At 37.7% G+C, this 26577-nt stretch overlaps 1 protein-coding gene across 5 annotated transcripts; it reads right to left on the bottom strand.

Moving 5' to 3' along the window:
* Nucleotides 1-439: 439 nt before the first annotated feature.
* LMBRD2 (LMBR1 domain containing 2) lies at nt 440-26510 on the bottom strand. 5 transcript variants are annotated; one of them, XM_039390737.1, is made up of 19 exons: nt 26363-26510; nt 21206-21259; nt 19382-19611; nt 18847-18926; nt 16592-16687; nt 15556-15723; nt 14540-14750; nt 14107-14181; nt 13683-13796; nt 12903-13086; nt 11862-12043; nt 10971-11104; nt 10660-10765; nt 9837-9934; nt 7956-8059; nt 5728-5774; nt 3936-4038; nt 2725-2854; nt 440-1000 (listed from the first exon to the last, which is right to left on the bottom strand). In XM_039390737.1, the coding sequence occupies exons 3-19, from the start codon at nt 19553-19555 to the stop codon at nt 940-942; spliced, it is 2067 nt and encodes a 688-aa protein (XP_039246671.1). In that variant the 5' UTR covers nt 19556-19611; nt 21206-21259; nt 26363-26510; the 3' UTR covers nt 440-939. The 5 variants fall into 5 exon arrangements, with proteins under 5 accessions (XP_039246671.1, XP_027601480.1, XP_039246672.1 ...); XM_027745679.2 differs by lacking the exon at nt 21206-21259; XM_039390738.1 differs by lacking the exon at nt 21206-21259 and having other exon boundaries at nt 26358-26510.
* Nucleotides 26511-26577: the final 67 nt, after the last annotated feature.

The following is a 26577-nucleotide window of genomic DNA, read 5'->3' on the forward strand; positions in this document are numbered from 1 at the left end:
AGGTGTCCCTGCTCAGGGCAGGGGAGTTGAGACTACATGATCTTTAAGGTCCCTTCCAACCCAAACCATTCTGTGACTCTGATTCTATTGTCCAACCTTTCTCAGCAAAAGCACAGTCTAGACAAGACAACCCAGCACCTTGCCCAGCCAAATCTTAAAAGTGTCCAATCTTAGGGAATCCACCACTTCTCTGGGGAGATTATTCCAATGGATGATTGTTTTCATTGTGCAAAAATTTCCAATTGTGTCCAGCTGGAATCTCCTCAGGATTATCTTGTACCCATGACCCCTCATCTTTTCTATTTGACTCCTTGTAAAAAGGGAGTCTCCATCTTCTTTGTAGCCACTCTTTAAATACTGGAACGTGTATTTTTATGGTTTTATGAGGAACAGCCTGCCACTCAATCTTTTTCCTTATATGAGTCTGATTCAACACCACTGAAGGCAAAAGCAGCCTTAATTTTATTCAGTAGATTTTGATCTAAAGTTCAAATAGAAAAATTATAGGAAGTGTTTATTATGGTAATTGATATAACTGCACTTTGGATGTATTAAGATGCTCTCACAGCATCAGTTAAAGAACAAAAAAAAAACCCAACAAAAATCCTTCCAGAAAATCTCTTCCTAGAACTGAGAATGTTACAGTTCAAGTTGGATATACAGTTCCAGGTATATACAATTTATTAAATTAATAGTCTTCTCCTTTTCATCGTGACACAAAAGCCCACACTGATACACAACAGTATCTACAATAGAAGAAGCATGTTCTTATCATAAGTGGTGAACTTATCATACACGTGCATTTCCAAAATTGTTCCTTCATATTTTTTTTAAACAGAAACAGTCTTTGATGGTTCAGTGATACATCACAAATACAGTATTTTCCAAGCAATGAGGAGGAGCTAGACTTCCACTGAATTTTCTTTAGCATTGAGGAGCTTAGACATCATCAAATATTTTGCTTCGAGACATTGACAGGTATCTTCCACCAGGCTGGTACCTGCAGAATCAATTTTAAATATGAAAAAATATCACAGGAAATAAAAAAATAAAGACCCATGAAATCAAATAACTCTCACTACAATCTTACTCCTTAACTGTCAGTGAATTAAGGACCTGAAGTTCTTCTGAATTATTGTTTCCATGAGAATTTGATAGACAGTCATTAAATTAAACATCATGTGACCAAGAAAAACAGTGATATGAATAGTTAAAGAGAGAGTCTTAAAGAACTTTTTTTCCTGATCCAAAGGAAAAAAGTTAGATGTTTTGGTTGAACAGGACTTTCTTCTTAAAAAAACCCAACTAAACCAACAACTAAACAAACAACAAAAACCCAAAACATAAAAAACCCCAACCAAACAATGGCATCCAAAAAGTAGTTTGTGTGCTTATAAACAGAAGTCTACTAAAACCATTTGTGGTTTTTTTTGATTGGGTATGGTAGTTTTAGCTGAAAAATAATAAATTATAAGTTTTTATATGGGAATTTTAAATTATTTATATTAAATGGTTCTACACCAGAATGACCTAGATTAAAATATGCAATATTTTATTTGTTTCTTAAGTATGAGCAGAGCTAAGCAGTTATATAAGACACTCTATCAGTGAGGAAATTTGCTGTTGCGGTCACACCCACAGAATCTAAAAATTCTCTATTACAGAGAGCTACATAGTGCAGTCTTGTACTTTCTGTTCAGGAAGTTCACAGTTTAATTTAGTCCAGTAGTTCCAAGATCTGATCCCCAGCTGTATTCTTGCAACGGGTCCTGTAATACCCAGTTTTCTTTCTTGCAGCCTTTTATAATGGATTTTATACAGGAGAATCAAGTGCTTTCTGAAGCCTTGCAGGAAATTACAGAAAACCTTATGTTGTACCTATGTCTGTTGAGGAATACACCTAGTGCAGGTAGCTCTGTGTGCAGCTGCAGGTTGTGTCCTGGATGGCAGGAAATGGGAGGAGCCCCAGGCAAGAGGCCATGACTCAACCCTTTGCACGGGGACCTGTGGCACCAGCCAGGTGACCGGACACTCGGAGACTCTGCGGGAGCCGAGGACTGAGCTGGAAGACCGCAGAGTATCGGGGGCACAGCCTGTGAGGGTATAAAAGCTCAGGGATTCCTTAGTTTGGGGCCCCTCCCCGGAGGTACAAACTCGAGCTATTCTGTCGCTGCACCACGATTAAATTACTTAAAGGAACCAGACATCTGGAACTCTGGTACAGGAAACTTGTGGCTGAGCTGGAAAGGGAAACTTAAAACTTCTCTGACTGTGTGGGAGCGGGGTGTGCAGGGAGTGAGACAGGGCACCCGTAGAGTCACTGGAGCCACAGGCTGTGAAGGGGCTTCAGTCCCAGCAGTGAAAGTCTGGGGTGGTGAGAGTGTGATTGCCAGAGTGCCTCCCGAATAGTCATGAGAAGTTTCCTTAACAAACTGGTCCTTTGTCAGTTTTATATGAAGTATTTTTCAGATTACACCACTATACAAAGTTATATTCAAATCTTACTCTGATATTTCTAAGAACCTGAAGAACCTTTAGATTTTAATAGGTTCTAAAACAATTCCTGTACCATGGGGCAGAAGGAAGAAAGGAGAAGAGTTAGGTGAAATGATAAATTTAGTTTACCAAACTATTATTATGAAAACATTTGACGCAGTTGTCATAGGTCAGAAGACACAAGACATTTGTATCTTTTAATTGTAAATAACACGGAAGATTCCTCACCTTCCCGAGTCTGATTCAAGAGGGTCATCGTTAACAGAGTCTGCATTAAAATCCAAAGGTTCTGCATCCTGGAGGAGTTCTATTCTATCTCTTTCAGTCCTGCCATTTGATCGGGTATACTTTGATAGTGCTGAATAAGTAAAAGGAAAGAAAGAACTCATTTGCTCTGTGAACAGCTTGGAGACATCAAATTTAAAAGACTATATTAATAAATATCTCATCCAAAGTGCAAGTGCCATAATTTAGAGGAGATTCAATACTAAACCAAAGTTGCTCAAATTTATAGTATTTCAGTTTTGTACCTCCATAGAACACATGCAACTACAACTTTTCTCTTGCCCCTCAAATAGGATGAGTTCTACCTTGCAAAGACACAATGAAAATGAGAAACTACATGCAAACTTTACTTTTTAAATCAAACAATCATCCATTCATCTTCACAGCTTCAGGCTTTAAGTAAGCTAGCCGGAGGAGTTTTTTTATTAACTTTTCTTTGTTTTTAAAGAGACAATCTCATGAATTAATGAAATATATTTGTTTTGCAGTTCACTCTGCAACCTTCACTAAGCAAGTACCTATGGCTGGTTTTGGTGTTGGAATGCTACATATTCATATTAAAATATAATTTTGGTTAGTCTACCACTAAAAATCTGCATCAAAAATGCACAAAACCCCCACTAATACTCTCACAAATAAACTTTTGTGATGCTTTAAACTTCCAAAAACAAGTATTTTGCTAACAGACATTATTAAACAAAAATGTACCCACTTGCGTGGTATGTTATTGGTTTCACATAAACTGGTCAACTGATTGCTCTGTTATTCCAGTGTGAGATAGCAATTTCCAAGTAGAAGAGATAAATTTTGTGATTTACAACACCCAACTTCACAACATAATTATTTTCTTTCCTGACAACTGCTACTCTAACTGCAATCATTATATATCGCATAAGACCAAGTTACTGGTCTTAGAATAGAGCCAGAATCTCCAATCTCAACTAGTTGAAGTGTTGGAGATGGAAAGAAACACAGCACTCTTTTCAGTGTCTTAATGGCAAGATGGCACTGTGCCACAGAAGTGGATGTATCAGCACATCACCTAACACAAAAAGGAATATATTTGAAACTAGTCACACAGCCAGTGTTGTGCAGACAAGACAGTAAAAGAAAACAAAACAAAACCAACCTCCCCCCAAACCCACAAAGCTTACATCTATTGGCATTGGTCTCTGTGAAGCTGGATTCTTTTTGGTCTGTGTGGACAGCTCTGTTTCTAGTGGAATCGTCTCTATTTCCATATCGCTCCTTCCATTCCTGGAAAAAGACAACAAAAGAAAACATAAGTTGTGAGGATAAAGCAACACAACAAAGCATATGTGGGATCAAGGAATACCCAAGGTTCATAATTTAGAGCTAAATTAATCACAACAGATTATCAAAGCAATATTTTCAAAATGTTCTTGTTCAGTATCTTGATACAGGAAGAATTTTTGCTTCATTTTAAACTCAAGATATATCTCTTCACTAAGCCAGTAACCGTAACAGTTCTTCAGAAAAAAGATCTGCAGAAAACAAACTGCATCTCAAATCTGCACTCAAAGTCCACTCAACTCCTCTAAGTTACGGCGGGCACTGCTGCTTTTGTTGTTTACTACTTCCATCTAGAGGTAAAATGGAAACAGAACAGCACACAAAACCCCAAACATTTGGACAGGCCATGTTTATTAAGCTTGCTGTTCTGTTGTTTCCGTTCTGACACCCTTTACATTGTAGACATTTTAGTATGAAGTATAAAGAAATACTAAAGAAGAAAACGTCTCGTGCTTTTTTTAGGAGACAACTTCATGTCTCAATAGAAATGTTTCTAATTGCTCTTTTATATGTTTCAGTCCCATATTTAGATCCCAGATTACTGTCTGGTAAGAACTGGTATACTCAAAAGTTATTGATATAAAAAAAAAAAACCTGGTACAACTCAAAAGTTACGTCATATGTTACAATTCTAAACTCCAGAAGGATTAAACACTTAATCAAGATCCAGTACAACATTACACTCTCAAAAACTCCAAAAAATGAATATGCTACATTATTTATATGCTACAGTATTTAATGCAAAACTCAAAATAACAGGTAACATTTGAAACTTGAGCTTGCTGTTTAACTAAAATTGTTGACATCAGATCATTTTAGTGTATACTAAATATATCATGCACTCACTACTACTTTGTTTCACAACAAATTCAGGTTCTAAAATTATGAGATGGGGGCAGAGGATCAGAAGAAAGGTCTGCGCAGTACTGACTGTCATCAAGGATCAAAGTATACCCGAGCTTGAAAAGCCAAGAGGTTTTAGTTCCAGTGTTATCTTGCATGCATCCTTTCTATTTGTCTCTGTGACTTTCCATGCTAGACTCCAAATGTTATAAATTAATGAAAACCTAAAGCTTCACAAATCTTTCAGTTCGGTCTGCACACAAAATATGATTTGAAACAAACATTCTGGTTTTTTGTTCAGCAGTAACAGTATTATTTCTGTCTCCAATGTAATTACCTCCTCTGGAAGAAACCTGTGACAGTTACTTTCCAATAAGCACGTAAAACAACAAGGTAAGTTTGGGAGGAGCACACAGTCCCCATTTTAGTGAACATGATGACACTGCAACTGCAGTTCTTTCAAGCAGAGCAGTATCAATGTAAGACACTGATAATAAGTCATTTCAGATTATTTGGCATCCTAGAATTCAAGAACCTTTTTAATGCTTGTTACACCTATTGGCATACACCATAGCACACTGAGTAACAAGAGTATCTAAGTAGCGTCACTAAAATCACCCTCTTTAATTAACCCCCAACCAAGACTATTAAGCAAGATTCAACTGATCCCATCAATTATTTGGGACTACCTTTTTTGTGGAAGAGATTATGCTGAATTAAATAGTCATGGCAAATCCTATCAGACATTGCAGTATAATATTATTATTATTAGCTAAAACAATCTCATACCCTTCTTCTGTTTTCACCTTCTTCCTGCCTCTGTCGTTTTCTTTTCTCTATAAATAAAAAAACATTATTTGTCTGAGCTCCATACAAGAAAAATCATTAGCAATATTTTTTTTTAAAGAAACAGTGAAAATCCAAAGTTAACTAGCAGGTTCTTATTGAAATAGACAACTCATACAACTAAACAAAAACAAAACAAAAAGCTGCTTGTCTATCATTATAGCGTTTCCAATCAAAATGAATTTGTGATGATGGTGTCGTGGGTCACAGCACAATATTTGGATACCAGCTGGCAAAGCAAAAAAAAAAAAAAAAAACATCTAGAAGTAGCTGGGAAAAGTATGACATTATAAAAAACTTGAGCGGTGTTGACTTAAGATCTTGCTGAAGCTCTGTGAGGGCCAAAGTATGACCCCAATACTTTGTGGTCATATCTGCTATGAAGTTGAAAGTAGAACATCACAGTATCGAAGCAATCATAACCTATTGTTTAGAGGAATGAGAAACATTCATCTTTCTCCAAAAAAAGAGAAATACTACTACTCTAAGTAAATTCAGGTTTCATTTTGCATAAACTATCAGAATAAAAGTATTCCATAATATAACATTGTATCTTGAAATTTTAATTTCTAAGTATTTACTCAGGAACCACAATGGCTTTTAACAATTTTCAAGAAACCCTTTCAATAAAAAGTAACCTAAAATAAAAAGCTTTCTAAACCAGCAGATAATTACAGCTCTATAACAACATGCTTTCTCTGATAAAACACAGTTAGTTCACACAGCAAAAAACACTTAAGGAAATGACTGAACTCATGCAGCTCTATCAACACACACAAAGAAAGATTAAAATGAGTTTGTTGATGATAAACACAATTTAGATGTTAACCATCCTTTATGAAACAAGCATCTGCTTAGAGCAGTAACATACTGTAAAATATTTAGAAATACCTAAAATTCAGATACTGGATGAATAAAACTGGTACTTCACTTTAGATATCAATGAAGTCCATAGCAACCACAGTCCTGTAGGTCTATTGCATTTTGTATTGTGGACTGCCTCAGTACAGTTTTCAAAAAAATGTCAGAATAATGACAAGCTTTTTTTTTTTGCAAGGTTTCAGACAAATTTAATCCAAGAACATATAACGTGATGAGAAAAAGGCCAAGGTAAACTTTAATGCCATTTTTGCCTCAGTCTTTAAGAGTAAGATCAGGTGTTGCCTGGGTACCAAGTCCCCTGTGGTGAAAGACAGGGATGGGGAGCAGAATAAAGCCCCCAGAATCCAAGGGAAATGGTCAGTGACCAGTGCTACTACTAAGCAGCTACACTGCTTAGACACACACAGGTCTATGGGGCCAGATGGGATCCATCCAAGGGCACTGAGGGAGCTGGTGGAAGTGGTCACCAAGCCACCTTCCTTTCAATTTTCACTTTGGTCACAACAACCCCCTGCAACACTACAGGACTGGGGCAGGGTGGCTGGAAAGAGAAGAGGCCCAGTGGAAAAGGACCTGAGAGTGCTGGTCGACAGCAGCTGAACATGGGCCAGAGTGTGCCCAAGTGGGCAAGAAGGTCAGTGGCATCCTGGCCTGTATCAGGAACTGAATGGCCAGCAGGACCAGGGAAGTGATTCCTCCCCTGTACTTGCCACTGGTGAGGCTGCACCTTGAGTGCTGTGTCCAGTTCTGGGCCCCTCAGTTTAGAAAGGATGTTGAGGTGGTGGAGCATGTCCAGAGAAGGGCAATGGAGCTGGAGAAAGGTCTGGAGCAAATGTCTAATGAGAAGACACTCAGGGAGCTGGGCGTGTTTAGCCCGGAGAAAAGGAGGTTCAGGGATCGTGACCTTATAGCTCTCTACAACTACCTGAAAGGAGAGTGTAGTGAGCTGGGGGTCAGTCCAAGTTTGTTACTCCTTCCAAGTAACAAACAACAAGACAAGAGGAAATGGCCTCAAGTTGTGCCAGGGGATGTTTAGTTTGCATACTAGGAAAAAATTCTTCACTGAACAGACTGTCAAGCATTGGAACAGACTGCTGCAGGAAGTGGTGGAGTCACCATCCCCAGAGATATTTAAAAGACGTGTAGCTCTTGGGGACATGGCTTAGTGGTGAACTTGGCAAGTGTTGGGTTCACAGTTGGACTCAGTGATCTTCGAGGTCTTTTCCAACCTTGATGATTCAATGGTTCTATGATTTTGTAGGAAGACTATGATAGAGGACCTAATTTACCTCTTCTGATTAGCTCTTTTCCTTCATCAATCAAATCAGAAGTCATTTCACTATCCCCCATGAACTGCTGGAATCCCAAAAGATTTAAACAACGAGTTCCTAAGCTGATAAAACAAGAAGGAGAAGTAATTAATTTCCTTTGTTAATTTACAATGGACAGTTTAAATATATTACAATGCAAGATGTAAAACGAATTATTCAGAAAATTATGGACAATACAAGTAAAAAAGCAACACAGAAGAAAAGACGGATTCTTACACTAGCTGAGAAACCAGAAAATTCAGAACAGTGACACATTCCTAAATCCAACTGAAAATAATCCTATCCAAATAGAGAGATAAAAATGTATATAGTCAGAGAGTAGTGCAAATGATTTCACATAAGTCAATTGCTTAGGTGTTCTCAGATATAACAGAATTTATGATACGTCATTGACTCTTCTTTGCCAGAAGACAATTACTATAAAAATTCTGCTTACTGTGATTTCTGTATTTTTGAAACACTAATAACAAAGGAAAGTCTCCTTCACCTCAGGTTTCACTTAGGATAAATGTGTGCCATACTCTTAAGCTGTAGGGATGCTGGCTGCCATTTTGGCAGCAGTCAGATAATAAGCTTGCTCCACCTTTTTTAAGCTAGTCCTGGAACTAGATAGCAGGAAACCACTTTCACCTTTTCAGCTTCACACCAGAGAACACAACTGCTGTTTTCATTATTATTTTCCTTTCTCCAAAGTGGAATATCAATGTCATGCTCCAAATTGGCCTCATTGTATATTTATGCTGAAGTTTTTTTCTTATACTATCTGAACTTTAAGACTGCTAGATTAAACAGAGCTTACTTCAAGCTTTCCTTGATAGATTTTAATTAAATCTTTATTTAATTAAACCTTTTGCATGTATCTGAATTAGCAGAGGTCACTAAAGCAACTTCCCCTCCTTTAATTTCTATTCTTCCTTTTCACCGTGGCATTCAAGATCCAGCATCATCATGGACAAGAAGTCACACAAACACTTTTCTCGTCATCGGCTTTCTGGTTTGATTTTTTGTTTTGTTTTGATGTTCACTTTTCCTTTACCACCACTTCTGTCACTTAACCAAAAAGTAAGCACGAAAAGCCCAGGTCCTTGTTATCTTACTATCTATATGCATATCTGGATGCACACACAGTATTAATGGGAATTTGAGGCATTCACCTACATCGTATATGACTGAAAACATATACCTTGCTTCTGACTGAAAGGTAATGCAAAATTGAAGAAATTAACATAAAAGTATCTGAGCAAGGTCAGACCGAAAGTATCCTGTCCCTTCTGTGGTCAAACCAGACATTTTGAAATATAAGGATAAAGCTAGCATGTAACAGTGTTTTCTACAATTACCCTTCCACCCTCCAACAAACTGAGGCTTAAGGAAACAAGATCAAATTATTTAAACCAGTATGCTTTCAAACGAAAGTCTGGTAACACATCAGGAATTTTTTACGATTCTGTTAGGAAGTTCAACACCTAAAATTTCTGCTAATGCTTCTTAGTTCATTAGAAAACCTTGCTGAAAACACAGCTTCCTCATGGTAATTTTAATCTCAAGCAGAATCTAGATGCCCCCAGGCTCCAAAGTTCCAAAAGATCACCCCTCAAAATCTAGGAATGAAGTTTAATGGGGGGAAAACCCTCAAAACTCAGCTGTGGTTTAACACAATCTATATTCTTAAAATGTACACACTTCACCTATATAAATAGCAATTTAATGATTTAGGTTTTGCATTTTAATTAATATGACACAAGTCAACTGCTGGAAAAGGAGTATTGAATGTCTTTCTGACTGATGAAACTAATCTTATTAAAGAAATGTGGAGAATCTATATTGCAAATCACTTACCTAAAGTATGTGGCAATACAGAGAATGACAACAAGCATTGGGTAGTATATATAGAATCCATCTGCAATGAAGGATAGCACTCTCATGGATCCCATTATCTAGGGAAAAAAATCCAAAAGAACAAGCTTTAATTAGCTACATTCTATGTATGCCCATAAAGATTGTGCCATCTCACACAAACACACAATCCTTTACAGTTACTGAAACATAGGCATGTATTATCATCACAGATATGATTCAGACAGTTGATCCAGAGTCAGCAGATATAAAGGCCACCTCCAACAGTGTATCCATTCTGAGGTTTCTAGGGTGCTAGATTTTGTAAGTCTCACCTAGTTCAGAACAAGTGCAAATCTGATGGATTTTTTCATTTGCTGTGAAAGGAGTCTTAACACAACACTAAGAATCTAGTAAGTAGCAACAAGATGTAAGATGTGAGATGTTGCAACAGAAACCAGTTGTCCAATAAAAACAAACTCACTGGTTTTCAGTAGCAAGTTAGGTTTGCTCCCAATCTATAAAGAAGTCCTATATGCTAAATCCAATGGAAGCTAAAGCTACTAGGAAGTGAAAAACAGTCTGAACTCTAAAGCATAATATTTTACTTTCTTATGATAAAGAGACAAAACCTGAAAAAATTACCTATTTATGACTCCTGGAAATCATTACCAAACTCCTGGTCCACAACCAAGTATTTTTACGCCGTTTAATACTACTAAAAAGATACTTGAGTATCTGAACCTTACTATAAGAAGTACTTAAAAATACTCTGCCTATTCTCAAAACCATATTGAAGGCTCTACACCACATTTCCTGTACTTACAGATGTATAAGCAGTTGGCTGAGTTTTTTTGTGAGAGATTGTTGCATCCATATGGGTCAAGCCCAAAAAGTTCAAGCACAATGGTGGAGTAAGACGGCAAAATAACCTGCACAAATGCAAGAGGCAACAGCATTTGAAAGAATTTCTTACATTAACTGCAAAAGCATAACTGAATCTATCACTGAATAATGATATACTCATTAGGATTTATACCCATATAAACTAAAGAACATAAAGTTTCATGGACCTTTTCAATTGTGTATTTGATCGGAAATCTGCAAAATATATAAAAAAAAGTGGCACATACTCACATGCCACTGAAAAGGAGACTGTATGCATCTGTCTGATGATGTGAAGCTAAGTAATAATAGTTAAATACACGGATCCTGAAGACAGTAGAGTAAACACAGATACTTAGGAAAAAGATGGTAAGAAAACAGGCCATCTAGGGGAAAAAAAAAAGTTGTTGTTTGAATATAGAACTCTACTGAAGGTTTTAATGCCTTCAGCACGCAGTCTGTGCATGCAACAGGCTATCTCCAGTCTCAGTTTTTAATTCTGAGATGAGACAATACCACCAGGTCTGAGAAGAGTATCAGGAGTTTTTCTGACTAACTTAAATGAAGAATTGTAACATTCTCCCTATAAGCTAACACAGATGACCCTAGGAACATTTATTCTGCTTCTTGTTATGTAAATAAAATTTCTGTAATTGCCTCAGTAGTTACTATGATTGATTTGACATTTCTTCTCACAAAAATGGGATAAACCCAAGTGTTTTCAAATCAACCTTATGTAAGTATACTGGAATTTTTTAGCTCAGTTCCTTTACTGATAAGTTTGTGCACACATATGGTAGCCACATCTGTGACTGGATTCCTGGTCATCAGCAAATTCCTGTTTAGGAAAGAGAGATCACACACAGCTGATTAGACACAAAGTCTAATTAGCACCTATGCTCCAAGCTAATGATTCAGAAATTACACATGATATTCAGCCTAGCTGGGTCATACCTTGACCTGGTATTGGAGAGCTTTAAGAAGTGGCAAAAGGCAGACTTCCTCCATAGAAACAAAGTTTGGTACAATATATGTAGAGACCTTCTGAAAGTTGACAGATTACTGCTAAATCTCTCTGACAGACTTTGTTACCATAACCATCCATCTGAAAATATTTTTGTCAAGTGATTGTCTCCAACTTACCTCTATGTATATATAATTATATGTCTTTTCTGCCAGCTGTATGAAAACTGCAAATAGCGATAGAACTGGTTTTGTGCTGAAAAATGTGCACTCTGACCACACAACAATTACAGAGAATGTAGCCAGCACAACTGCAAGCACCCTGTAAAACCACGGTCGTAGAAGACATTCCCAATACCACTCTGGAAAAAACAAACACACACACATATCCGGAATGGGTTAATGAAAATTACAAACCCAGAAATGGAACTCCCTCACAAGAGATGTTTTGAACTTCTTGCATGCCCACCCTTAAAATCAAGGCTGGAATCTATGGGGACACACATTTAATTTCAGGGCTTTTCCAGTCCAGAGATCTGCTTCAGCGCTAAGGAATCCTATGCCCAGCTGAGGAAAACAGGGTGAGATTTGGGGAGGCAAATTTTGCAAACAGATTGAGGGGTGTGGGGTATGTAGAACAACTCCCCAGTTTTGGCCCAGATACTATCAGTGATTCACCTCTGTTTATCTGTTACTCTCTCAGAAACAGAGCTTAGGCTAGAAAATTTTATTGTCCTGCCCTGGAAATAACTCACTGCTAGTGCAACAAATTATATGTTAAAACATGATTAGGAGAAGATACTTTCTGAAAAGATGCACAAGCAGCCATATATGCTAATATTTGGTCCATGACAGATGAAAAGTCTTTTCCTCTGCTTTACTGGAAGAGCAGTGCCACCTCAATAGATCAATAGATCCCACAAAATGTAGAAGGCAGCCACCATCCAATTGTTTATAGTTGCTGTTTTCTTTCTTCTCCTAAGGCTTTACAGTTTGCTATTGCTTTATTACAACATGTAACCGCTACTAAATGTGTAAATAAAATTTAAGCTTATGGTCAAGAGCATAAATTAGTAGCTATCCCATTACATAAATGCATTAAGATTGTACACTTATTTCCCTCTACTGCAGCTGAACTTTTAACATAAAACAATTGGTTCTTCTTACAAAACAGTATCAGTTATGCCTTGACAGACTCAAAATCTGCAAGCCAGCACTTACCAACAGTTGGTGTGTAGAAATACTGAATAATTTTATTCTCTGGTTCCTGGGAATGAAAGGTATGAACAAACTGTCGTGTAGCACTTGTTTCATTTTTTGCCACATCTTCTAGGTAAAATGCTTGCTCTAAAAGAATTTGCCACTGGACCTGTGTACGACGGTGTCTCTGTACTGAATAGATCACCTACAATAAATTGCAGAAAATTAGGGTTACAACATACTTGTTTCAAGAAATGAGAAAAGAGCCTTGCAAAATCCCTCAAAAATGTGTACACTGCAGAATTACAAAGACTAACTTGGTATATTCACAAAAGTGGGCAGTTAATTCTCTAAATACATAAATCACAGAAGAACTACATACTGGAGTCCTGAGTTCTGCAGTACTTTTATCACAATCCATCTGTGGCAGAAACAGTCTACTTTTTCCAACATATGACTTTATTTTTGCATTTTAGTATGTATCAAGTTTTTACTATAATTTCTTTTTCAGAATGCACTGTCAATCACTTGCAAAGTCATTACAAGGCTTACTCACAGACAGCTAAAACACTATCAAGATAAAACACAAAAAGCACACTTTTTAGATCATCCAGAACTTTGATCACTTGGGATATTAAACTTTTGTGTTTTCTTTCACCAAGAAAAGTTTCTGTTAAGTAGCATTCCCAAAACCCACTATACTTAGCAATTCAGGTAAAGTGTGTTGAAAATCTTTGTCTGGCTATCGTTTACTCTCATTACATCAGGGTAAGTGAGGTATTCTCTCATTTATTAATATACCTGCTTGTGAAGTTTGACCAGACTTTTCTCACTTGGATAACTGTTCTGTCTTTCATCAAAATCTTCATAATCATCCATGTTCCTACCCATTCTTTCCTGGTACTCAGTAGGACACTGGAAGGAAAAGGGAAAATGAACTGGAAGATGAGTAGCAAGTGCTCTTTGTTAATTATTAGTAAATGTTTGGGGCATTTCTTTATGCAACTGAAAAGCTCGCTCTAAGCATACACTTTTTCTAAAACACTATGTGCATCAAAATACAACTAATAATTACGTACGTCATAAGAAAGGATTTCACAAAGAAACTCAGAAGATGCCAAATAGAGATTTTATATTAAGAGAGAAAGAAAATAATGTACAGGTACATGCAGGAAGCATGAGCTCCTAATTGAACAATTACAGCTGAAGATGAGCAATTTGTTACCTTTTTCAGTATTGTATCAACACATTTTCTCAAGGGGTGGTTATATTTGATACTCTCACTTACTTTACGAACTTCCTATTGAGGAAAAAAAATACAGAGTAGTGTAATTGTATTAAATTAAAAATTTAAATAAAATAAATTTTTAAATGGTCAAATAAGAGTTGCAGCCCTCCCAATGGAAAAGACAGCCATCAAAGTTTTAAAAAAAATACAGCTCTGTAAAAGCCATAGCTTTACTAGATCTAATAAAAGATAAGGAAGTATTTATGAACAACACATATGTATTTTTTTAAAAAAACCCAAAATGCTAGTGTGCAAACATTACAAATGTATGGAGGATTGTTTTCTATTGCCACAAGTGTCCAACACCAGGAAATTCAGAGCGTATTAACAGCAGCCTTCACTTATTTCATAGTGAAAGCTAGTTACTTACCTCCATAATGTCCTCTAAATTCTCCTCTGCGTCTGCTTTTTCAGTCATCAGTTTGGCAGCTTTGAAATAAGTCTTCATGAGCAGATAACCCCTCTTAGCCCCATTCCAGTGAGAACGGGGGATTTCCACCAAACCATAACCCAAAAGCAACACAAGAAGAAAGAGACCCCATGTGTTTGCAGCAGCTATCCCAATAGTCTGAAGTTGGTTCCTAAGGAAAAAAAAACCACAACAAAACAATTTAAACCAAACAACAACAAAAAAACCCCCAACCCAAACCAACCAATATAGCTTTCAAGTTTACAGCCATAGACTTAGTATCACCTATAACTTTTGCCTAGAGCCCGTCTGCTGTTTAGTCATATTTAAAGTTCCCATAATTTTTCTGTATCTCACATGTTTCTGACTCCCCTCAGGAAGGAAATAAAAAATGCTTGTTCTCAAAGGAATATGTTAGTTTAGGAAACAACATGAACTTCACAAAATATTGAAAATGAGGTCAAAACACCACAATGACAGTCACTATGGGAAACAGCCTCAGGACCTGCGATTTGTATTCAGAATATTGTATTCAGAAATTTGTATTCCATCTAGTATAGAAGACCACTAGCAATGTTATAAATGCCAATTATTTTAACCTTCCTTACCAACTTTAAATAGTCCACAGCAGACAGAAGTGCTACACAGAAAATACTGACTTTTGAAATATGTTATTCTGAAAACACTGATTGTTTCTGCACTAACTGTGCGAATGTGTTTGTAAGGAGAAAAAAACCCCATTGCAAATGCAAGAGGATTCCTCTGCCGTACATATCAAAATCGGAAAACCAGAAGACAAATTTCTATAAATAGTCAAAAAAGCACTTGTCATATAAAAATTTAACTTTTCAACTGCCTAGCAAAAAATCAAATCAACTAAAACGGTTTTTTTAAAAAAAGTTTAATTTCATCTACAGAAGAGGTTATCAATGACAATTATGTAAGAACTCATGCAAGAGCTTACAACATTATCTTACCATTGTAAATTGAAGTTTGGGTTTACAGCCACATATATTAAAAACGCCCCAAAAATCAGCAAGTAAGTGCCATAATATATTGCATTCTCAATCAACGCAGTTTTAATCTTTCCAGTAATGGAGAACCCTCCTGATCTTGCGTATGACTGCATGAAAGGTAGCAGAATCCTGGGAGAAAAGCAAACAAAACCAAACCACATCAGCCAAACAGACAAAAAAAAAACCCCAAACCAAACCCCCCAACCAAACAGAAAACCACCACCACCAATAACAAAACAAAAAACCCAACTAAAACAATAAACCAACCCCCACCCCCAAAAGTACTACAGCAGTGTGAGGATGCTGAGACAGGGGTGTTAAATCTTAAGGCTCCCAAGCTTCTAAGAAATTAGCTATTATATGTTTTCATTCTAGAGGTACCTGTCTGATGGCAAATCTTAACCAAGATGCAGATAAAAGCAATAGTCAGCTTTACTACAAAAAACCTGTAATAACTAAGAACTGACTACCAGCCCTGATGTTCTTGACAGAACTACAAAAAAAATTATTTAGTGACAAGTTGAATAGTAAGCACAAATTAATCTAACTTGAAAGCACAGACAATCTTTTTTCTGTAGCTGTACCTACAGCTTTATATAGTATATCCAATAAAACAAAATAATTTACAATATTACTTACAAATTACCTAGCTTATTCATGAAATTGTTTTGGTATCTGGTTGCCTTAAACCTTTTTTTTCAGACAACCTATCCATAAACACATCTATGTGAAAATTTCTCAGTTTCAACTACAAAAGTGAACCAAAAGTAAATGGCTACCACCTGAAATTTGCTTCTATGACAGCAAGGAAAAAAAGACTATGCTCAATTTAGTACTGTAATTATGGAAATTGCAGTGCTAGCAAATAATATATGATTTAAGAGCTCTTTGCAATAGTGATACACATTGGTAAAGAATATGCTATGACTGTTAAGATGTTGCATTTAGAAATTATAACTGTATCATGGCCTTATTCATATTCTTTTGCCTTACTTACCAAGTTAGAAACTGAGACGTCCAATACACAACACGCCAGAAAATTGGCATAATTCCATCAGGAATATAACTCCAAGGTTTGAAACATTTTTGTTTGCTGTAACAATGTAACAAAGCAAATTGTTAATTGTAGAGCCAAGAGTATAAGAACATTTTCCATGAATTCCCTATCTAGAAAGGTCTCTGAAAATAGCAGAAAAATAATGCAATACTATTTGAATAAGGAGTTAATGATTAATTACCTCAAAAAGAAATAAACTGAGTCACCAGTTAAAAATAAATATTGTTTTCCTAACTCCAAATAACCGATCTGGACAAGAAAGCTTTCTTAGAGAAAACAACAGAAGCTCAAAGATTGCAGAGGAATATTCGATCAAGCAATTTATAAGGTTATAATTTTTCTTTTTGGGCAGAAATTACTTCAGGTACATCAAAAACATTTCTGAAGACAGAAGACCATTCAATTTAGTTAGCTCTGCAGGTTTTTAAAAAATATCTAAGGACCTCATCACCTAGAGCATTCAGTGGTACAAAAAGTGTATTAGTTGTTTCTTCTGCTACCCAGCTGGGTTCAGTCAGTTTTACACAAATTTTGATTTGTTAAGCCAGGAGTTTTCTAACAGGTAGTATTTGCTTCAGAAGACCAGAAAAGCCACAGGAGCCTTTTTATTAACAAAAAAAAAAGAAAAAAAGCTAAAGTATCCCTCTGCACTACGACACTTTTCACACACTTGTCTGGGTAATTAAGGAATGATGAGTCAAGGAGCAATAAAGTCAATTAAGACAGAACTGCCTAATGATAAATAATTGGTGTTTTCCAGAGTCAAACTAGTTAAGCCTGAGTTGTAAAATTTTATGGGCACAGCCTAAATATTTTCAAAACTATAAAATTATGATAGAATGACAGGTAGTATGACTAAAGGTTTCTCCACCTGTCCCCTGAAGACAGGCTGAGAGAGCTGGGGTTGTTCAGCCTGGAGAAGAGAAGGCTCCAGGGAGACCTTATAGCACCTTCCAGTAACTAAAGGGGGGTTATAAAAAGGAGGGAGAGGGACCTTTTATATGGGCAGAGAGTGACAGGACAAGAGGCAATGGTTTTAAACTGAGAGAGGTCAGGTTTAAATTAGATACTAGGAAGAAATTCCTTACTGTAAGAGTGGTGAGACACTGTCACAGGTTGCCCACAGAACCTGTGGATGCCCCATACCTGGAAGTGTTCAAGGGTGCGCTGGATGGGGCTTTAAGCAACCTGGTCTAGTGGAAGGTGTCCACAGTGAGGAGGTTAGAACTGATCTTTAAGGTCCCTTCAAAAGCATTCTATGATTCTATGAAAAAGGTTTGTCTGAAGCTACAGTTAAATTGAAAGGTTACTGAATAGTTTTCAAGTTGGGTATTTGCTTAGCTATGTTTAATTAACATACACTGGGTGGTCGTAAATAAATATTGCAATATTGTGCCAGTGAGTCTATCATTTCACTGTTCTTCCATGGATATACAACATCCAGACAGCCTCCCCTTTGGGGTAACAAACCTGGAAATACTTTGCATGGACCTATCAACTGACATCTTAAAGGCTCTGATCATCTCAGATAACTACACTGCACACATCTACAGCGTGGGGAAATAGCCAGTGGAGGCTGAAGAATTAGTGGCCACAGAAAGAGCGAGCCCACATTCATCTACATTCACCATGTTTTGGGGATTACTTTTTTCCTGCCAGAAGACAACAAAGCAGGTTATCATTACTTTGGTAGAATACAGTGAATTTCAGATAACTCCAATTACTATATATATATATGTAATTATAATAAGCAACTAGATATGCTGCTTATGTATGAGACAAGTCTGTTAATTTCATTCATAAGGCATAAAATTACATTTTTCGGGTTTAAAGTCTAAGACTGTGAAGGATAGATAAGCATTCACCAACGTGTCTCCTCATAAGCAAGACTGCTCAAAATGCTTAGTTCTATTGCTTTAACAAAAAGGAAGAAAAAAGAAATCTAGTGTGATAAAAAAACAATAGTTGGGTAATCAGTCAGAACTACTATATAATTACTCCCAACATATACAGATGCACTTTTCTGTAGCTCTTTCCTCACCTTCCTGTATGCTTACAACCTTCAAATGTTGCATCACCCAGATAACACTTGTTTATTAGTCTTAAAAACCCAATACACTCCAATCAATTAAAAAAAGAAAATCATAAAATACTTATGTAAAAACAGTCTGAAGAAAGAAACAGGTAGCTCATACCTTGGAGCAAGAGTAACGTAAGAGCCATTACTTTCTGCAGGACTGGAGTTAACAGCAAGTTTGCATCGATTATAAATAGTCTAAAAGACAATTCATTTTGCATTAATGACCAAAAAGGTACAGCATTTTTTTAAAAATAACAAGTCCCATTTTTAAAGACATTCCATGTATTCCAGGTTTATATTTGGAAGCAATTATACTAATAAATACTCAAAACAACATGCAATCTGCATGTAAGTAAAAAGCTGAAAGTGCCTTTATGCTGCCTACACAGATAAAAAAATTTGTTATTAACAAATAACAAAATTTTAATATGTTTGAAATAGTTTTTTTTATCTGATGAGATCAACAAACAGTAAAATTAATTGTAACCACAGACACTGTCACGCATAAAGATAACAAATGTTTAATTTAATAAGATACTACACAGAAAATTTCTTTGCTGTTTAAGAGATTGTCTTTTGGAAATAGTAATTTAGAAAAAATACCATACACATTTTATGCAACTAGGCAGAAAGTCTTTCACATTTCTTACCGTACTGACATCCAGAGGCAGTATAAATACAATAAGGAAGCAGAGATACCACGCCAACAATGTTGCTATGATCACAAGCCTATGCTGTTTCTTGAAGTCCCCATACCGATGAAGTAGGAATAAGGCCAGAAAAAAGACAAACACTATCTCAAGGCCCAGCGCTGCACCACTCATTGTTGAACGACTGCTCCAGCCACACAGCGCAGCTCACTGGAGAAAGGAGATCAGAACTGTAAGACAAAAAGACATGGAACTACATTAAAATCTCTGGAATAAACTTAGGCAGAAAAGAGTTGCTCGGTGGATATTTTAAAACATATCAGCAGAATTTTTGTATTTCGCATGACTGGAACTCTGGTCAGATGTAGGTCAAGATTTTCAGCAAGGTGCTCTGAAGTCCTCCACAGAAACCAAAATATCATGTCATTCCAATGTTGTCATTTCTAGTAATGTATCAGGAGAACTCCTGTTTATCATCTTGATATATAGCAGATCCAGAAGTCAAATCTCTGTCCTTGAACAGACTACTAGCCTATCTTTAAGTCCAATATAAATTTCAAGAGGAAAACTTATTCTGCTCTTTTTCTCCCCTTTAGAAGTAATCAACTAACTTGGACAAAGGGTTAAACGTTTAAATTAAATGTTTCTGAAAAGCTAATGAACAACTTTTTTAATGAACCATACCTCAACTACACATTTAAATTCTTTAGGTCAGAGTTAACAGAGCATAAAAATGCAGCAAATAATGCGTTAGCTTACTTGTGACGTACCTCTTTTAGGTTTGAAATGTCAAGACTTCAGTTCACCTTCCTAGACCTCTTTTGTTCATCTTCAGAAAAACAAAGGTGTCAACTCACTTGGTATTAGTCCTGCCACGATACATTTTTGCTTTGCTCATCTTTCTATGTTTAGCTCCCCTGTTACAGTCTGGACTGCTAAGAGTGCCTAAAAACTTCATACATTTCCATACAGACATGCTATTATCAAAGGGACAGTGAGCTGCACAAATCTATTACAGAACATTTCACTGACTTGTTACCTCATTAGTCAAACTGCTTCAGACCTTTTTAATAAGCATCATTTTACCACAGGTATCTCAAACATTATTAAAAAAAAAAAAAAGTTTATTACTGTGGCCAGTCTTTCTTCTCCATCAAGATTACCATTTCAGCTGGTTTGATTTAAGGGAAATAGTTTTTGAAATGGTTTCCCCACTGTTAGACTTTCAGTACTTTCACTTTTCTGGATATTTAAAAGAAATGCCACTGCTAAAATTTCCCTTGATTTACTTTTAAATAGCTTCATAATTTGGTAAAGTGAACCATTTCTTTTACTAATTTCTCAGTATATTGCTCAAGCAGATTTGTTATGCATGAGGGCACTAAGCAGTGAAAACTGTCCTATGTGCACTAAAAAAATTCCAAACTTTGTGATGCCATTACCTCCTTGAGGACACACAGGACAATTACTCTGTGATTTTGTTTTCCCCAAAGAATTTGTTTCTTCACATTTTCTACTTTCACATTTGAATTTTAAACAGTAAGAGCAGTCTGTTTCCTCCATATCAGCACAGAGAGGATCTCATATTCTGAAAATAACTCGAGTAATCCTTCTGTTTTTCGTCAAAGATACACACAGTTTTTATTTTCTGCCTTTCATCAAACATGTTTATCAAATTATTGACATTTCTGTCTGGCCAAAGCATCCCCTTACTACCTCTGTGTACTACATTTTGGCTAGATATTTTGTAAATCATGAACCCAAGATATCTAATCTATTTCTCAATCACTTATTCTAAGCAAGTCCTTATCTATTCTATCGTACCATTCTTGTTTCCTCAGAAAACAGTCTTCTGTATTTATAGTATTGCAGCAAACTCTACAAAAATAAAAATACAAAGCAATTATGTATCGACTTCATTAAGGCAGTGCTATCTGACATGTAGCTTTGGGTGCCCATTATAGCCACACCTTTGCTACGTAAACAAAAGAAATTATACGGCATACACTTTATTAGTCATGAAGTTTTACTACAGTGACACCTAAAAAGCTGCTATCAAAACAGAGGGTGAAAAGTGTTTGTGCAAGATGCTGCACTTGGCTACTACCACGAGGGAACTTCCAGAAGTACTATAAAAATGCACTGGATAAGCTAAAACAAAGAGGGAATTGAGTCCTACCACAACTTAACTTGCTTTCAAAGACAGAAGTGGATTTACAGTTATCAGTAAACTACATCTTTATGTTTGTCTTTGTGATTTTGATCTAAAAATACAAAATGAAAGGCCTATTTTTTTACAAGAGTGTGATTAGTAACAGTTATTTTGAATTAATGTAAACACAAACAGTTTAAATTTTTAGATAGAAACAACTTAAAACTAGCTCTCCACACAAATAGATTAAATGGAAAAAAGTCCACAAAATGAGAAATGTAATGCTTGAGAGGAACTCTTCCTGTGAACTAAATCCAGCCTAACAGAGCAGACACATTCAGGACCTACTAGAATCAGACCTTAAAATACAGTATTGTAGGCTATAAAGCCATGTCTTCCTGTGGAAAGCAGCATTTGCCTCTGAAACTGATTGTTAGCTAAAGAAAGGTAAGCTCCTTACCCATCATTCTGTTTCTTCACTTTATTTAGACAGCCTTCTCACTGTTAGCACACAGCTTCCTAGTAACCCTCTAGCTGAAATTCCTGAATCTCTAAAAAATGTTCTCCTGAGACAAATAACTACTTTCAGAAGAGTTCTCTTGTATTGCACAACCTTAAATGACTTAGAAGTTGCTCCTATTAAAGTAATGACAAAGTAACACAATCCCTCGCTATGAATGAAGGAGTATTTATTGGCACACTCCGTTTCCAAAGAACCAGGCAATTACATATTACAAATACAAATAAGACCAAAGGCTGAAACTCTGGTACTGGAAGTGCACCTTAACCAAAAAAAGACAAGGACATGCTCTTGTGTTGGTGGTTTTCTTGCTTCATTTCAGACACAGACCAAATCAGTAAACTTTTTAATTTTACTCAGCTAATAACTCTTTGCAAGCATTGGGAAGGGCTCAGTTCAGACTTAATTCCCGTGGAGACTCCCTACTACCAACAGTATTAAATTACTCTGTCAACCTCAAGACTAACCACACTCATGACCATCTACATTACAAATGACCTAACTACTCTGCCTGGTACAGAAATACTCAAGTTACTGAATGAAACCGCAGAGAATGAAAAAACCCACACTTTCTTATGGCTTTTGCATAGCACCAAATTTATCAAAGACACTCCAATATTATATTCTTAAAGAAGGGCTAAAAAGAGAAGAGCATATCTGTGACGAAAGGACGTTGGTCCCACAAAAGTGGATTCCAATACCCCTTTAGTTAGAAATTCCAGACCAGATTGTATCTCAGTTGTTTGGGTTTTTTCAAACTTCGCAGGAAAACATTTTACGGCAGACTGTTCCTTTTGTAGACCAATGTAATTGGTGCTTCAACCCTTCCCAGTCAGCCTACTATCACACTTTCTGCAAATTTCTCACTGCTGCCCTTGACACTCTCCCCCGCTTACCCACTTCCTTCTACAAGGATCAGGAACTGCCTCCCCCCCCCTCAGTCTCCCAGCTAATGCCTGAGAAGGCCTGAACTGAGGGTAAATATTGCTTCACATGTCTTACTGAGAAGCATAAATAGAACTAAAACCTGAGTGATATTCCCTTCACAGATTCAGCTTATTATTCTTTTCCTCCAAGAAACTCTTCTCTATCATGTATTTCTGTAGCTGATTGCTCCTGCTTAAGCACAAACACAAAACTCTGCTCATTTGCACCCATTCCCTTCTCACAAGTTTCTGAATCTTTAAGGTATTTTGATTTCCATTACCACACTCAAAAAGACTTGAAAATTTCTCCTAGTTTTGTGCCGCCTTAAGTTTTAATCATCACACTATTTCATTAGGAAAACTTCGAAAACCATGAAGAGTAGGTGACAAGGGACTGGCCTTCTTAGTCACAACAGTAGCTCTTCCCAGCTTTCCTTCCCAAGCAAAAGCATCCTAAGGAACAGAATCAAAAGTCCTATTAAGCCAAATGTAAGACATCAACTGATCCTCTCACTGACAGTAGGTCTATCAGTCATCGCTGAAATAAATTAGATAATTTCAATAATTGACAAACTGATGCTGACTTTCACTCAGCTATTACATTCTAGATGCTTACAAATAGCTTTTGTGACAGATTTTTTTTCAGGAATTCAAAAAGCAGCAGAGGAGTCTGCCAATCTATAGCTCTCTCTGTCCTTCAAATATTAGTAATAAGGACAGCCACCATGCTTCTGGTTTTCTTATCTTTGGTACCTCAGCCATTTCTAGACTACTACAGACTTTTTTTCTTGAAGTATTGTCAAGTAGAGCTCAAACAGATCTGGAAAAGTTACATTTCTAGACATCCTGGATATTTCAGTTGAAACACCTGAAAAAAACAAGCAGCCTTACTCTGTATTTTAAACACCATAATTGCATCTGAAAAAAATCTGTTCCCATGAAAGTTGCCAAAGTATGCAAGAGATATCAGAGACAGCAATAAACAAAACTGAGAGCCTCAGCACACAGAAACAAGCATCTGTGCAACAGCATCTGCCACCTCAAGCTGAATTCACAACTCAGCCGCAAGTATAAAGTGAAAGCTGCCATCTCCAGCAATATATCAATGACCAGCTCAGAGATGACCTTTTGCCTTTCTGTCAGGGAATAATCTACTAGATCTTATCGAGTCTCTACCAGCACATTTCACTTGGCAAAAGAAAAGCAGGATGCCCAACACCTGTGTTTGGAAGCCTGCCCTACTCTGCAAAATGATGCTGATAAGAACTGTAAAGAAAGACTTCACTTTACAGACATGATTAAACCTTTGGGACTGATAGAACTGCCCCACACTAAGAGCCCCTGACACTTCCATCTTTAAACAACAAAGTGGGCTAATTTCAGGACTTCACATTTCAGGACTCAAAATAAAAATAATCTCTTCAGCCATTTTCATATCCAAGTCTACTTAGTGTGCTATGGGGATTTCTTTTTTGTTTGGTTTCAGGTTTGGGGGAGGTTGGGTTTGTAGTTTTTTGAGGGTTTTTTGTTTATTTCATTATTACACATTGGCCCTTGCAGCTTGAGGAAATAGTAAGTATTTATTTATAAGCAGACAACAGTCAAAGAGCTGCTTTATCTCAGCACAGTGAGAAAACTGTCTAAAGAAAGAAAAAAGCCACAAACTGCCTAAGAAAACTGACCAAAGAACTTATCTGCTTGCATTATTTCAGAGAAACAACCTCTGAGATTAATCAAGAATGCAATTTGCATGGCTTTGTTCTTCCAAGAAACTCTAGTCAGTCGGTCTAATAAAATACTGGCCAGTATTTTATTAGTACCTGTCAGTTTAACTAGCTTGTAATGAAGCAAAAATTTAAACTGACTAAACAGTTAATTGACAGTGTATCAATATTTAGGGAAAAAAGTTTTCTATCCTCTGAGAAGAAAAAAAATAATGAAATGCTGTGCTGATACCACTCAAAATAGTGCTAATCTCTGGTATGGGGGAGACCAGATTCTCCACAGAAGCACTAAATAAAAGACAAATTCTTGACCAAAGAACATTAAGATTTTTGTGTTCAAATGCAAGCAGGGACCATCAGCATAAAACCATGGGAAGCTTATTTACTTTACATAGCACTGCCCTGCCCTCTACTAAAGGATCACTAAGGTTGGAAAAGACCTCCAAGATCATCGAGTCCAACCTTTAATATATTAAGTACCACAGAGACTGATGCTTTTAAAGGGTTTAGGGAAGTACTCTGCAAATAACACACTGAAGAAAATAACTTGCTTATCAGAGGAACTAAAATAGAATCAGACACAAACGCTGTGCAGATGCAATCAGAATCTAAAAAAAGAACAGAAATCGCTACCTGGGCTACCACGCTAATGCACTCACACAAAGCAGGTGTCAGTAAGGCAGTCACATGACTACTGCTCCAACGCTGCAGTCAGGCAAACAGACTGTCTGGTAACTCCGAGGTTGTAAAAAATAATTGCATTTTATCCCTTTCAGCAAAACCATCTTTCGATTTCCCAGACATTAACGGAGAAAAGTGACGTGATTCACACAGAAAAAAGAGGCTGCAGGAAACGTGAAATAAATACAGCTGCCTTTTTTTTTTTTTTTACTAAAACCCCACCTCTTTTTCATTTGGTTATCTGCTTCAATAACCTTTGAACAACTGTTCCGTGATTTCAGCTAAAACTGGAAACGGCTAAAAAAATAATTTTTTTAAGATTATATTAATGTCAATTTGAGACACATCATCCTCTGTATCCGACTTAATAGCTGTGTACTATTCGCCACGGGTTGTACCACCATCCCCAATTTTACCGGCACGTCTCTCCATCGTTATGCAGAAAACAAAGGACAGTATTTGCAAGGAGCCCTAAGAGCGGGCGTTTAGGATTAGTCTTCCATCCCCATCAATTTCAAAACAAGTAGTTTCGGAAGCGCTGCACTGCCGAAAGACAGGCTGGTATAAAGGCTGCGGGATTTAAACGCGCGTGTTTGGGGACGGGACCAGCGAATACGGGCAGCTCCAGGTCTTTCCAGAGAACACCTTTCGAGGGGAGATGCGCGATCCCGGCGCTCCACGCCAGGCCATCCCTGCCAGGGCCGGGTGTGCACAGGCCTGTGCGGCACAGACCGGGCTCACACGCGGCACCGGCACGGACGTGTCCGGGCCCCCCGAGGGAGGGAAGCACTCGGGGCAAGAACGAACACCGACCCCCCGCTGCTCCCAGCACTGCCCCGCTCCCACCCTTCCCTCGCCACAGGGACGTGCCCGGGCTCTCCCCGCGCCCCACCTGGGGCCGTGGCTCGTCCCTCTGCCGTGACTCGGCACTGCGGCCCCGCTCCGCCCGGCCCCGCGTCCCGCCCGCCGCCACCTCACCGCGGCCGAGCCCGCGCTCAGCACCGCGCCCCCCGCGGGGCTCCGCTGCCCTCCATCGCGGCTGGCACCGGGCTCAGGGCGTCGCGCAGTCACCTCCGGCCGCTCCCGGCTCCTGCCGCGTCCGGGCCGCCGCCATTCGCTGCTCGGCCCCGCCCCGGGGCGGGCACGGGGGGGGGGGGGGGGGGCTGAGGAACTACAGTGCCCGGCGGCCTCCG

This window comes from Pipra filicauda, unplaced genomic scaffold (genome assembly GCF_003945595.2).
Source record: "Pipra filicauda isolate LSUMZ 115617 unplaced genomic scaffold, ASM394559v2 scaffold86_size2582843_pilon, whole genome shotgun sequence".
In the NCBI taxonomy this organism is placed as follows: Eukaryota; Metazoa; Chordata; class Aves; order Passeriformes; family Pipridae; genus Pipra; species Pipra filicauda.

Bases quoted from the DNA above. Each gene is read 5' to 3' on its own strand.
- LMBRD2 (XM_027745679.2), bottom strand. From the start codon at position 19,555: ATGAGTGGTGCAGCGCTGGGCCTTGAGATAGTGTTTGTCTTTTTTCTG. The intron at 18,927-19,381 runs GTAAGAAATGTG...ATTGTCTTTTAG, and splicing joins TGCCTCTGGATGTCAGTACG to ACTATTTATAATCGATGCAA. The intron at 5,775-7,955 runs GTAAATTAGGTC...TTTTATTTATAG, and splicing joins AAAAGAGCTAATCAGAAGAG to AGAAAAGAAAACGACAGAGG.